At 40.7% G+C, this 13,996-nt stretch overlaps 1 protein-coding gene across 1 annotated transcript; it reads left to right on the top strand.

Moving 5' to 3' along the window:
- Positions 1–1,458: 1,458 nt before the first annotated feature.
- LOC147324504 (NAD-dependent protein deacetylase sirtuin-3) lies at positions 1,459–13,869 on the top strand. Its single transcript, XM_086298336.1, has 8 exons — positions 1,459–1,749; positions 8,040–8,262; positions 10,772–10,990; positions 11,159–11,391; positions 12,584–12,684; positions 12,768–12,929; positions 13,020–13,232; positions 13,337–13,869. Exons 2-8 carry the CDS (start codon positions 8,048–8,050, stop codon positions 13,523–13,525), a joined length of 1,332 nt encoding a protein of 443 aa, XP_086154462.1. The 5' UTR covers positions 1,459–1,749; positions 8,040–8,047; the 3' UTR covers positions 13,526–13,869.
- The last annotated feature ends 127 nt before the right edge of the window (positions 13,870–13,996 follow it).

The raw sequence follows: 13,996 nt of genomic DNA, 5'->3' as shown, positions 1-13,996 counted from the left end.
TTGACCAGATGCTTTTGGTAGCCATCAAAAAGCTTTGGTTACAGCTTCCGTTGGATATTTGTTCACTCTTCATTTCACGCTTGGTAGTTAATTGAAATTTGTTGGTTTGATACATGGACCTAACTTTCAGGTGTAGTCTGCACATTTTCAATAGAGTTATGGTTTGGAAAGGTTTGGAAAGATGTTTATAGCAGCTTAATGTTTGCCTGCATTTTCCACTCCAAAACCAGTTTTGATGTGTCTTTGTGATCATTGTCCATTTGAAACACCCAATTTTGTCCAAGTTTCAACTATCAAGCTGTTGATTTGAGGTAAACTTGAAGAATTTAAAGGGAGTTCTCCTTTATTATTCTGTCCATTTTCTGTAATGTACCAGTACCCCTGGTAGCAAAATAGCTGCAAACAACATGCTACCACCACTATGCTTGACAGCTGGTACAGACTTTGCAGATTTAAAAGCCTCACCTTTACTCCACTAAACATTCCTCTTGTCATTGTGGCCAAAGAGCTCAGATTTTTCCTTGTCTGACCATAAAACTTTTCTTCAGAGGACAGCTGGACAGCATGGACAGCTGTAAATTTCAGTCAAGCTTGAAGATGTTGATTCTAGAGCAGGGGATTGTTTCTTGACTGACACAATCTTGTTCCATAGTGATGCAAAAATTCACTTAATTGTGGGCAGAGGACATTGATGTTTCAGCAGTTTCCAGGTCATGGCAGGTTTGAGCCTCGGTGGCTGCTGGGTTGTTCCTAAACTTTTCCTGTCGTCTGAGGGTAACAGTTTGGCTCTTTTCCAGACATTACAAACAGATGACAGATCTGAATATCTTGTCCTGGCCTTGTCTTGCCAGAACAAGATGTTTAAATTGTTGATCTTGAATTAATGATCTTGTAATCTGTTTAGAAATGGCTCCAAGAGACTTTCCCAACTTGTATAAATCTATAATTCTCCTTCTTAGATCTTAATTGAGTTCCTTGGACTTTCCCATTTTTCTGCGTATCGATCAATCCAATGAGTGCTGTCAAACACAGCCTTTCTATGTTGGCAAAGAGAAACTACTGTTGTAGTCAATCATGATAGTTTTTATATTTACAAAATGTTTAGTTTTGGTTCATTTTTTAAATTAATTTCTTTTCTTTTTTTTATTTCTTTTAACTATTACAGTACTATAATATGGGGGTTTAATCAGGGCCATTTTTTTTTTTTTTGCTTGTGTCTTTACTGGTCTTGTCACATGTTTGTGAGCACAGGCTAAATAAAGGAAACATCTCTCTGTATGATATCAACAAATCAAGCTACAGCCTCCAAAAAGATTACAAACACCTCTTTGAACATCCAAAATGTATCGCTGGGTGACTTTTAGACCTACTATTAATTTGAATAGGACTTTACCGGAAACGTGGTGTCACGTGACTCCTGTTTAGTTTCCCGCCTGTATTCGTACACAGTAATTTAGTACCCGGAAACGGCAGCAGAGTGACATCTCGCTCTGTAAAAACTTCCCGTTCAGGCTGCGTGCAACCTCACTGTATGGCTTTGAGAAGAAGGAGACACCCTTAATACAGTTTAAACAGCTGTTTGTTTGGCTGCCGCAGCTGGAGGGCTACGCTTTAACATTTTACGGGAAGCTCGAAAGTTTTTGTTTATTTTTTTGGATGTAAAACATCACGAGTGGCTCAACAAAAGTCTGCAGTGTGTCGTCGTCGTCTGCTCGTCATTCAGAACCTCTGCCGTCTGGAAAGACACAGGTAGCTAATGACATGCAAATGAAATGAAAGCCCTCTTATAACCTTTCAGTGGCATTACTGTTAGTGCTACCACTGCACTTCCATCTTTTAATATCAATTCCCATGGTTTCCTGCAGAATGAAGCGAAATGACGTCAAATTGATTTTAGGGAAAGCTTTTTTTTTTTTTTTTTCTTTTTTTTTTTTACTAAATGGATCCACATACAGTTTCATGAAACGAGTCCATGGGCCCTTCAAGTGAATTAAAACCCCACATTTTCAGTGTGATCTGACGTAGTTTGCACTTATGCTAAGTCGAAGAAAGGGCTGATTTTCCTCTCTGAGAAAGTGGTAGGCCTATCTAGATGTCTGCTTCCAAAATGTGGAAAGTTTCACGCTAACATGTCTCACCCATCATTTTAGTGACAGTGTAAAGATTTTCTGAGCTACAAGCATTCAAAATACATCGGGGTTTGTCCAGAAAAAGCAAATCAACACCTGTGACAGAGAAACCGAAATAAGCATTGGCACCCTGGATGTTATATGTGCTTTTATTACAGCTCAACTGTTGTTCGTGTAAATCAGGCCTCCCTTTCACACCTTTAGTTGGTCCAAAATGCTGCTGTTCACCTTCTTAACAGAAAGCATAAGATGCAACTTATTCCTCTGATCTGGCCTCTCTTCAGTAGCTTCCCCTGCATCTTAGGATTGATTTTAAGATTTATTTTTTGCGTTGAACCCACCATATATTGCTTATCTCTTAACACCTTATGTGCCTCCAATCAGAATCAGAATCAGAAAGGGTTTTATTGCCAAATGTTGAGCAGGTTTATAACATTAGGAAATTGCTGCGGTGCTTCAGTGCAAACATACTGTCATAAATTACGCTAAAATAGACATGAAAATGAAAATAAGAATAAGAATTAAAAGTGCTACGTAGATAGATATATACATGAGTGCAGGTGGTGATCAGTGCCAAACATGGAATGATGCAGTGAACACAGTCATGTGTTAGTGGTGGGAACAGTCATACGGTTATTGTTCATGAGTCCAACAGCAGAGGGGAAGAAACTGTTCTTGTGGCGAGAGGTTCTGGTGCGAATGGACCGGAGCCTCCTGCCTGAGGGGAGCAGGTCAAACAGACTGTGTCCAGGGTGTGAAGGGTCAGCTGTGATCAGAGTGCACGCCCCAGTGTCCTGGAGGTGTACAGGTCCTGCAGAGATGGGAGTCTGCAGCCAATCACCTTCTCAGCAGAGCGCACAACACGCTGCAGTCTCTGTTTGTCCCTGATAGTGGCTCCAGCGTACCACACGGTGATGGAGGAGGTGAGGATGGACTCGATGATTGCAGTGTAGAATTGCATCATCGTCCGTGTTGGCAGGTTGAATTTCTTCAGCTGCCTCAGGAAGTACATCCTCTGCTGGGCTTTCTTGATGACGGAGGTGATGGTGGGCTCCCACTTCAGGTCCTGGGTGATGGTGGTACCCAGGAAGCGGAATGAGTCCACAGAGGTGACGGGGGTGTCAGTCAGGATGATGGGGGGGGGAGTGGGGCTGTGTGCTTCCTGAAGTCCACAATATTCTCCACTGTCTTCTGGGCATTCAGCACCAGGTTGTTGTGGTTGCACCAGGACACCAGACGTTCAACCTCCCTCCTGTAGGCAGACTCATCCCCGTCCGAGATGAGTCCAATAACGGTGGTGTCATCTGCAAACTTGATTTGCAAGGGCCCTAAGATCTGCTAACCAGCTATAAACACTAGCCTTAAGAACAGGGAGGGGAAGTCTAACTTTCTCAGCTATAGTCCCTAAATTGTTGAATAAGTTGCCCCCCACCTCATGTTAAACTGGCTCCCACCTTTAGTATGCCTTCAAACTCATGTTTATTCTTTGACTTTAAAGTCTGCGTGAAAGCTTAGATATTTAAGCTGATGTATTGTCTCTTGCATTTTTGTGTTAATTACTGATAAGTGTGGGCATGTGTGCGTGGTGCATCTTTCTTTATTGTGTAACTATCTGCTTCATGTGCAACACTGGTCAACTTTGTTATTTTAAATATGTTTCATAAACAAATTTGGACTAGAATTTTTCTGTTAAACGTTTAAAAACATATTTCTGGGTCAATTTTCAAGGATCATATCATTTTTGACACCAGGCTCATCTTATACATCCATTTCCTGTCATTTTAACACTTACAAGTATTTGGGCTTTGAAATAAAAAAATAAAAAAACACAGAAGGGTGTCTGGATCAGTGGATCCTTTGCATTCATGGACTAGGACAGGCTTCAGCTGTGTTGGATTAACGACACATCTAAAACCTACAGGGACACCGGCCCTCGAGGCCTGGAGTTGCCCACCCCTGGACTAGGAGAACTTCCTCAGAATCTGAAGTTGTTGGATCATTGTGATATCACCAAACTATTCTATAAAACACACAAACATCAGTGTTTTCATAGCCATGAGTTAAAAATGTGACTGCCAGAAATGATTTTGACACAGAACAGATTCATGTATATCTAAATGTAGGGGAAAGTGATGCTCATATGACCCTTGACTGTTTACCCAAAGTGCTTTGTTTTTTTGTTTGTTTTCTCCAGTGAAATATTTAAAAAAAAACAAAAAAAAAACCCCCAGTAATGTTTGCACTTGGTGCAGGTGTTAGTCTGCACCCTAAAATTGTTTAAATGTATAAAACCACAGCAGATCCAAACTAGCCCACTGGTACAAACTATATCAGTTTGTACTGATGTAGCTTGGAGAATACAGAGGTTTGTAGTCAATACAATGCACTTACCACAGTGTAGCTGAAATTATCCCTATGTTGTTGGTGCCATATGTGTCCGCCTTTACTTGGGGGTCTAACATTTATCCACAATCACGGTTTCTTCATTCATTTTTATGGTTGGGCTTCTCTGTTATGGCAAGAATCTTGGTAATTTTTGTCACTGTTTTTGCATTGTTTTGTTTTTAATAATTAACTGAAGCCAAATTTCTAACTGAGATAGAAATTTGGTGCTTGCACAGTCCTAGTTTGTGGTTAGTTTGTTGTTTACTAAAATGTTATGTGTAATGCTTGAGAAGTGCCAGCAGGTGACAGTGTACCCTCACTGTGTGTAACACAGCACTAACAGAGCCTCCACCATGTTTTACAGATGACTGTAGACACACAGTTGTACCTCTCTCTTTAGGTTCTTCAAACATATTGACGACAATTTTAATCAGAAATTTCAAATTTACATTAATTAAGACCTGTTGCCACTGATTTTCAGTGCAGTTCTTGTGTAATTTGGCTACCTCAGCGTTTTCTCCCTGTTTCCCTTCCTTAAGAATAGATTCTAGACAGCTATCCTTTCTGAGAATATTTCTGTGAGACTTCAGTGAACAGTAGACGAATCAGCTAAGGTGAGAGGTGTACATCTCAGGTCCTGTGTAAAGTCTGCTGGATTTTTCTTTTTCCCTATTTCTTAAAGACACAGCTTTCAGATGCTGTGTAACTGTTGTAGATCATGTTTATTCTAGCCACTTCTTCTCTGGTTCTTCACTTATCCGGTTTCCTGTTGTGACTCACCTTGTTGGAAAAAAAATAAATAAATAAAATTATGTCTGTCAAATTGTGTTGTCTTTGGCATTTTCATAGATTCACCTTCAAGTGACCACACGTTGTTTTTCAAACATTTTTGGACATATTTCAAATTATTGAAATTATTATTTTTTTCTCATATGGAGTGAAAATAATGTAGAATTAAACTGTTTAATTAGAAAGTGTTTCTTATTACTAAGCTTCACTATTGTGAAAATAATGTCATTTGAATTTTAAAGTGATGCAGTGACTTTAAAGAGAATGTAGGTTGTTCGGTACAAGCTATAAGCTTGTATTGATAGCTCATTGGTTCTTAATTTAAGGCGAGTGCGTCTTCAGAGGAGCAGCAAGGCAAGAGTCATTATTCAGCCATCGACCTGCTGGGCAAATTTAGCTCTCCACCGCCCACCTTCCTCTCTACATGCAAACAATATAGCAGCACAAATTAGGACTTGCTGCTTTGTGTCAATTGAGAGTCCAACAAAGATGCTACATAGAGTGATATGTCATTAGTGAGCAGGTGGGGTGGGAGGACATATAGCTGCTGCCTCTCCAATTAAGTAATGAAGTGGTTTCTATGGAGACCAGGCTGCTGTGTCTGCTTGGGGAGGGGGCAGAGTTCAGAGTCGGCAGTTGTCAACTCTGCTGCAAGTGGAGGGTTAAATGCCGGGGCTGCAGGGGGAAGCCCCTCATTAAACATACCTAAATTTAATCAAAGGGACACCTGAGCCTTTCTTTGAAGTTTCAGTTGCACCGCTCACAGAAAATGGATAAACTGCAGCACCATTACGATGATGTAATCATAAAAACATACCTAAGCAGCTTTAACATTATTGCACTGTGAATGTCAAAACTAAACACGAAACTAACATTCTTAATCCTGTTCCTTATGGAAATGTTTGCTGTTTTTTATTTTTAAAATATAAATTACTCTACTATTCCTTTGATTTATCTCTATTTGTGTTCCTTTTTAACACAGTATTTAGGTAGAACTTGTTTACCTACTGATCAGTAAATATCGTGGGGATGCTGTTGCCTTTGTTCCCTTTATACAAACTTCTTGGTTGGCATTTGGCCTTTGCTCTCAGTCTCTTATATGTTAAAAGGATTATCAATCAGCCTAACTTTCTTTTAGGGGGGTTTCGTGGTGATCAGTGAGGTGTCCTCAAACCTAATTAGATGACTGTAACCCTCATATGAGCAGCTACAGGCCTGGTGGTCTGGTAGTGGGACTCTCTGGGCTCAGATTTTCAACTAGGGAGAGTGAGAACAAGCAGAGTGAAAGGCCAAGCAAAGAGAAGGGGGCACTCAAATCCGTTTTAAGCCTTTTGTCATTTATTCAGGGATTTATTTGTCATTAAAGAGTGATAACGGCATCTGTGGAACGTTTAGACTTTTTGCTAGAGTCATTTGCTCAACTTAAGATTCACTACAGCAGTTTGTGCAGCATCTCCAGATGTGATTCTGCTACAAGAGTTAATATCATGTTGTTGAGTTGAGTGCTGCAACACAACACGGTCTGTGCGAGATCTTAATAATTGGGCTGGTGATATATTGCCTGTACTCAGCAGTGTCTTTTTGAGAGGGGGCCAGACAAAGCCAAGACCCTCGGCCTCCTGCTGTTTTTAATAGTTCTTTAGGTAATGTGGGAGCTTCAGTCTTTTATGGAGGGAAAGAATGTGTCTAAAATATAAAGCAGGTTGATGAATGTGAACTTTAACATGTTCTTTATCACTAATGCATTATTTTAAGAGGGGGAAAAAGTTGCATTTTTTTTTCTCAATTTTTATTGTTTATTTTTTGCTTCAAGCCTTTAAATGTTAAAGTAGTTTTAGCAAAGTAGTGTCCTGCAGAGGTGTCTCTTCTCCTCTCACCTCTGGAGGGTGATAAAGAGCTTCTGGAGGAGGGTGCATCGTATCTCCCTGCTGCTCCCATTGCTTTCTGAAATGGACTTGTTTTATGGGTTGTACATCTTTTGTTTTCTTGTTCACAACCTCTCTGTGGTCATTCCTCGTGGAAGTTCTTTGAAGGCCTAGAATAGCTTTGAGGAGAAGCCCCCTCCTCCCTTCTGTCCTCTTCTTCTCCTCTGCTACCTTTTATTGAATCCTGCTTCTGTATCATTTATCTCTGAACACCCCCTCACCCCTGTCTGCCCATTTGTGGGGGCTGTTAGGGGGCATCCTCTTTTCTCTCCCAGCTGGGTTTGTTGACACACAGTCAACCTACGCTTCTCTTTCACCTCTGCTCCCCCTCTTTTTAACTCTCACCCCCCACCTCGCAGCTCCTCTCTCTGCTTTGACTGAACAGTAAAGCTGCCACAGCTGTGGGTTGTATTGGCATAGCTGCTGGGGGGGTAAATATATTGCAGTCATTACCTTTTGTTCAAGAGTTGACAGTTTTAAAACATTTCAGCTTCTCAGTGTGTAGAGGAACTGAAGAGAAAAGGATGCCCCGATGATTTGAGTGTAACAGCTTTTTAAATATGGGAGGAGAAGGAAGGAAAATCAGAGAATACACATTCATAACTAATTAGCAGAAAAAGATGTGAATTGAAAGGAAAACGTGCATTGGAAAAAAAAAAAACAAGCTTATGAATTGCCTCTTTAAAAAAAATGTCCATTGTGCTATCAGTACACAGACAAATCTCATACAAATAAGACAGAGGGAAGAAATTTGAATTACAGCTCATGAACAGTCACTGAAGTTTAATTTGTGTATTGTTTTCGCCAACAGGTGTTGGAATGAACAGGTCCAGGTCCAGCTGGGATAAAAAGACCTCCCAAGCTTCAGTCACCAGGATAACCCGCAGCTCTCAGGCCAGGCACACCAACCACATAGAGCCCCCGGACTCCGGGCCGAGCCTGTATGGAAAACAAAGGAGGAAGCAAACTGATTCGGCATTGGCTCAGAACCTCAGTCAGATGAGTGTGAGTGGACAGGATGCTTTGTTTACAGGGTAAGGACATGTAACAGTGATCCTGTATAAAGAAAACCACTTAACATCACACAAGTCCAGTACAGCAGTGTATTAATTAATAGGAAAATGTTCAGTGTCTTGGAGAACTTTTGGCTCTCTCAAGCCATTTTTCCACAGGAACATCAGGAAACATCAAGACAATGGCCCTCATTTACTAATATATACATAGAAATGTCACTATGCTATGAGCACTAAATAAAAATAATCAGGTTTTAAAAACATAATATGATCAAGAAATTGGAGTGCAAGTGTTGCAGCAGTGTGGCCTTAATATGCTTTAAAACTGAGGCATGATCATCATCATTATGTACAGAAGTGTTCATATCAAGTATTTTTGTCTAGCAGTGAAATGGTTGCCTATGAACTAATTATTATTTTTAAAAGTATGCTTCAGCCCACGCCCACCAAAATGTCTTGAGTCTTGGTTTCTTTACACTCAGTTTTAAATCCTTTTGTTTGATTCTGTGGGTTTTACTGTTGGTTAACATTTGGGAAACGTGACAGAGATGAAATTATGAATATTTTGTCATTTAAAGATGTGTTAACTAGAGCAGGGCGATATGGCCAAAAATATTTATCACGATATATATTTGAAAATTTGCGATAACGATATAACTGACGATATAATTGATGCGAGACAAAATACAACTCCACAACATTACTAGCGCAAAAAGACAACCTTCCATTTATTTTCACTTAAACAAGAAGCTGGTTTTTATGTACATTAAAGCTTTATAAAAATGTAACAGTGCAAATGCAAATTCCTTGCTGAAAGTTTAACCAATAGGCATTTCCAGTAGAAATGGGCTGACATATACTGAGCATAACCATGTATAATATTCACTGAAGTTAAAAAGAGGTGCTTTGCAACATTAAACTGCAGTGTGCAGTACGTATTTTTCGGACCATGAGGTGCACGGGATTATAAGGCACATTACGCGAAACAAAGCAGTCAGATAAATCAAACTTTATTAAACTCATTCTTCTTGCTTCCTCCACTTCTGTACCATTGATTCATTAATGTTGAATTCTCTGGCAGCTGCTCTATTCCCATGTTGTTGCAGTATATTAATGACTAACCTCGTATTGTGGATGGATTATCTCAGTTGTTCTCGTGACTGAAGTTTGGGGCATTTACAGCATCCTGCCATGCGATTGCATTTGTCTCTAACCATGAGGAACCTTCACGTTAACTTTTATAAGTGTAAAAGTGTTAGTGTTCGTCCTCCAGCTTCACTGTTTATGTTATGCTAACATAGCTGTGTCGCTAGCAATAACGTAGCACATCATTATATACCAGCTAGCCCAACTTCAGTAACCCTACAAACCTCACTGCTGTGTAGTTTGTCTTCATTTATGTTGGAAGTGATAGCAGAGCTGTACCTTTGAATTTTTCCAGAAATCTCTCAGTCAGAACATGCTATATCATGCTTAGGCAACTAGCGAAACTAGCGAGCTTACTTCCGCTAGCTTCCTGCTAACTTCTAACTCCGTTAGTTTTGTTTTCATGGATGCCTGGAAGTTAAACTTCATAGTTACACCTGGTAAAGCAGCAATGCTGATCGTTTTATTAAAGATGAAAGAATTTAGACAGTTTAACTCTCAGTGATGCTGCAGTGTTTGCTTGACCTGAAAGTACGGAGTTTAGGACCCAGATTACTCCCAGATTTAAGAGCATCTTAGTCCGACAAATACGACAATAACGACGGCCGCTTGCATGTTCTGCAAAAAATGTGCTTTGTTGTGTATCTGACGGACAAACACCAAACCAGTTCCACATCACTGAAGTTGCTCCATTTTTACAAACCAATTCTGGTTCATCTGTTTCACTCAACAATCGGCCATGTGCGTATGAAAACAAAGGCACTGCGCGTGCGCGTTTTACTCATATTCTATCGCGATATTTCATTTTCCTATCGTCGCCTAACATTATACCGGTATTACCGTGAACGTTATAATATGACCCAGCCCTAGTGTTAACATTCTGAGGCGTGCTGGCCTTCTCAGACAGGTATAATTGTAATAAAATATTGATGGATGCTGGATTTGTGCTGAAGATCACAGATCTGTTTGAGATTCCTTTTGGTTGAGGTGCCTGTGGTCTTTGAGTAGAACATGCAGGATGTAGGACCATTCACTAGCTGTGAAGTCACTGCATTACTATTACATACTGCTCTATTATTTGAGCCACCAGGTGAAAGATTTAACAGCCAGTGTTTGCATCACATGCACTTACTGAAGTTCAGCACTGTTTTATGAAACAAAAATGACACACGGACTTCATGAGGAGTTTAGGACTCACAGTGCTGAAGAGAGTCCTGCAACAATGAGCGGAAACATAATGAATTTGGGGCAGATTACACCTCCTTGGCGGTATGGCCTGACTGATAACTGTCTAAAGTAATGTTGGTGTGGTCCATGTGACACGAGACTATAAAAAGAAATAATGAAAGCTGCAAAGTAAAGCACACACTGTCTTTTTCTCCAGTAAAGGAAAGGTTCCCAAAGCCAGCAGTGATTCTGTGCCGGCACCTCAGCCCTCTGCACCAAGATCTGATCAGACTGCTCCATCTTCGCCCGCTGTTAAGTCATCATCCCAGGGAGGCCTGGCATCTGTGGCTCGGCTGGTGAAGCTCGGCCGCTGTAAGAACGTAGTGGTGGTGGCTGGAGCAGGAATCAGCACAGCAAGTGGGATCCCAGACTTTAGGTTGGTGTCTAAAACCTCACCAATCTGCAGATTTTCACTGTGAAAGCTGTGTAGCAGCTCAACCTTCTTGTCCATAAGAAGAAATCCACCACTGGCTCACTTTTATCTGCATTACTTGAACCTCAGAAAATCAGTGTTTCAGAATGTACCAATGTACCAATTTTTCAGGACTCCAGGAACAGGTCTTTACGCAAACTTGGAAAAGTATAACATCCCATACCCAGAAGCCATTTTCAACATCGACTACTTCTCCAATGACCCGCAGCCGTTCTTCTCCTTGGCTAAGGCTCTGTATCCTGGCAGCCATCGTCCAAACTACATACACTACTTCATCCGCATGCTTCATCACAAAGGCCTCCTGCTCCGATTGTACACCCAGAACATCGACGGACTGGAGAAATGTGAGTGAGAAACAGTTGGGCTACAGCATCAGTGTTGTTTTGAAGCTGCCCAGTGGTTTGTGCATTGACTTAAGCTCGAGATGCCTCATTACCATTAATGTGACTTTTTGAAAAACCCAGCTACAGGATTGGAAGATTTGGCTGCCTTTTTTTTATTGAAGCATCTGCCAGCAGGGATGAATTGTAAAGGGTTGTTGTTTGACGATTTAACAATAAGGTGTCTTTGAAGGGGCTCCCTGTCCACTGCTGTTTGGTAGCTTTCATTTTTCAGTGTACTTCGCTATCTGTGAGTTCTTCAGTGCATTAGTCAGAGAAGATGTGTAATTTAATTTACCTTTTTGGTGGGGGATTTGTCAATGTAGCGGCTATCTCGGGTTTTACAAAGTGGCTGCAGCTAAAAAAAAAATTGAGTTTAGCTAAATCTACTTTTTCAAGGCCAAGGAATCCAGTGCAGGAAAAACAGGTTTCCCCCGTACAGCAAGTGATGTTATCTGTGCTCTGTGGATGATTTTATATAAGCGATCGAAGAAACGCCATCAACACTGGCTTTCTCTTTACAAGCAGCGTATCAACATTAAGACAACACTCAACTGCAATGGCATCTTTTCTGTAGCTGAATGCAGAAGAAGGTGAGAACTCAGTCCGTCACTGCTCTAAAGCAGCACATTTTGAGAGTTCATATTCAAACAAAGGTACTGGTGACAGCTGCTCTGCAGGACACAAAGCTGGCTGCCTGTTCTCCGTTCTCCTGTGTCATAGTCGGTTCAAGCTAATTTGTTGCTGTTATTGAATTCTTTGGCCTAAAAGTATATTTAGCAGTTAAAATCAATGTTATAATTAGTTTCTTTTTTTGTTTTTTAAAGAAATTTAGAAGCAGAAATCCACAGAGACATCTGGGCAAAATGCAACACTGTGCTTAAAAAAACAGCTTTTAGATATCCCCCTAAAAACCCACCAAAAATACAATTAATTAACAATAATTATAAACCCTCACTATGTGGAATATCTTGTTATGTAAAAGATTTCAGTCAGCACGCCTGATGTTAAGATTTGTCTTGAGGGAGCTAGAGTAAGATTTTTATTCCCCCTCATTATTGTCTGACTTTAATAAAAGTCAAATAGGACAAACTCAGATTGTTTGCATTAATGCTCCTGTTTCGCTCCTAATGTGATCATATTTGAAAACCTTCAGTGTGTGGCATCCCTGATGAAAAACTCGTAGAAGCTCATGGAAGTTTTGCCACTGCTTCGTGTCACCTGTGCTACACTCCTTACCCCGCTGAGGAGGCCAAGGTTCGTATGCCTCTTTATATTATATATGAATCCCATGCGCTTGATGCCACGTTAATCTTTCCTGCGTGTTTTTTGTCTAACAGCGGGCGATAATGAATGACAACGTCCCCATATGCACATTTTGTGCCGCAACGGTCAAACCGGATGTTGTGTTTTTCGGAGAGGACCTTCCTCAGAAGTATTTCCTGCACACTAAAGATTTCCCAAAAGCTGACCTGCTCATCATTATGGGCACGTCTTTGCAGGTAAACATTAAAATTTAATATGATATCATAGTAAAAACAGGTTGTTTGTGTAAAGGCACATTCCATTAAATGTTAAATAAAATGTTTCAGATTGAGCCATTTGCCAGCTTGGTGAACACGGTGCGCTCCACTGTGCCACGTCTCCTCCTGAACCGACATGCTGTGGGTCCCTTTGAGAAGGTCCCGCTCCGGCGAGGGGACCACATGGAGCTAGGAAACCTGGAGGATACTGTGCGGAAGTTTGCCGAAATGCTCGGCTGGAACAACGAGATCGAAGAGCTGATGAGGAACCAGGAAACACTGGTGGGTTCTAAAAGCTCTCACAGGTCATACATGTCTCAGTTAAAAAGGAAAAAAGCTGCAGAATGATTGTTACACAGTCCTGTGGTTTTCATTTCTTTCTGCAGACCATCCCAGCGTTGGTAAGCAGTCCGCCATCACAGACATGTCCGATCAGAGCAACAGCAGAGCCTCAAGGCAGGACGGAGACATCCAGGTCCATACCAGGAGCTCAGAGAGCAGCAGGCAGCGGTGGCGAGGAGACAGATTCTGAGACAGACAGCAAGAGCTCTGCATCGTCCACCCTAAGCAACTAAATATTACGACACTTGAAGGATTTTGAAGTTTCCACTATCCATAGTTCACATGGCAGACTGTTCTGTTAACTGTAACCTCTAATCAGATTAGAGTCTTACCTCTTCAGCTAAGAGCCAGTAATGTGATGTTTGTATCATGGTTATATGAACGCGTCAAAAGGTTAATCAAGTTCAAACAGCACCCATCAAGAACACTAGTAGACATTTGAGCCTTGTATCAAAAATATTAATTTTAAGGTGTTTTAAGTCAGTGTAATGTGTTAATGTTTTATAATCAGTATAACACTGTCTTTGAGAGCGTATTTAATAAAAGTATTGTGTAATTTGCACTTTGTCCAAAAAAAGACATTTATTCTTCAGTCTATTAACTTTTGTGGAAATGATATGATGCCATTTCATAAATGCTTTCCACTTAGAAAAACACGAACAGAAAACTTGAATGTGGTGGAATAATTGTTTACAGCTGAGCAC

Source organism: Aulonocara sp. 'chitande type north' Nkhata Bay, linkage group LG7 (assembly GCF_057382095.1).
Source record: "Aulonocara sp. 'chitande type north' Nkhata Bay isolate Kocher_YH1m ecotype deep benthic linkage group LG7, A_spYH_male_GT1.1, whole genome shotgun sequence".
NCBI lineage: Eukaryota > Metazoa > Chordata > Actinopteri > Cichliformes > Cichlidae > Aulonocara > Aulonocara sp. 'chitande type north' Nkhata Bay.
The sequence above is the reverse complement of the archived record's forward strand: the minus strand, read 5'-3'. Positions and strand labels throughout refer to the sequence as shown.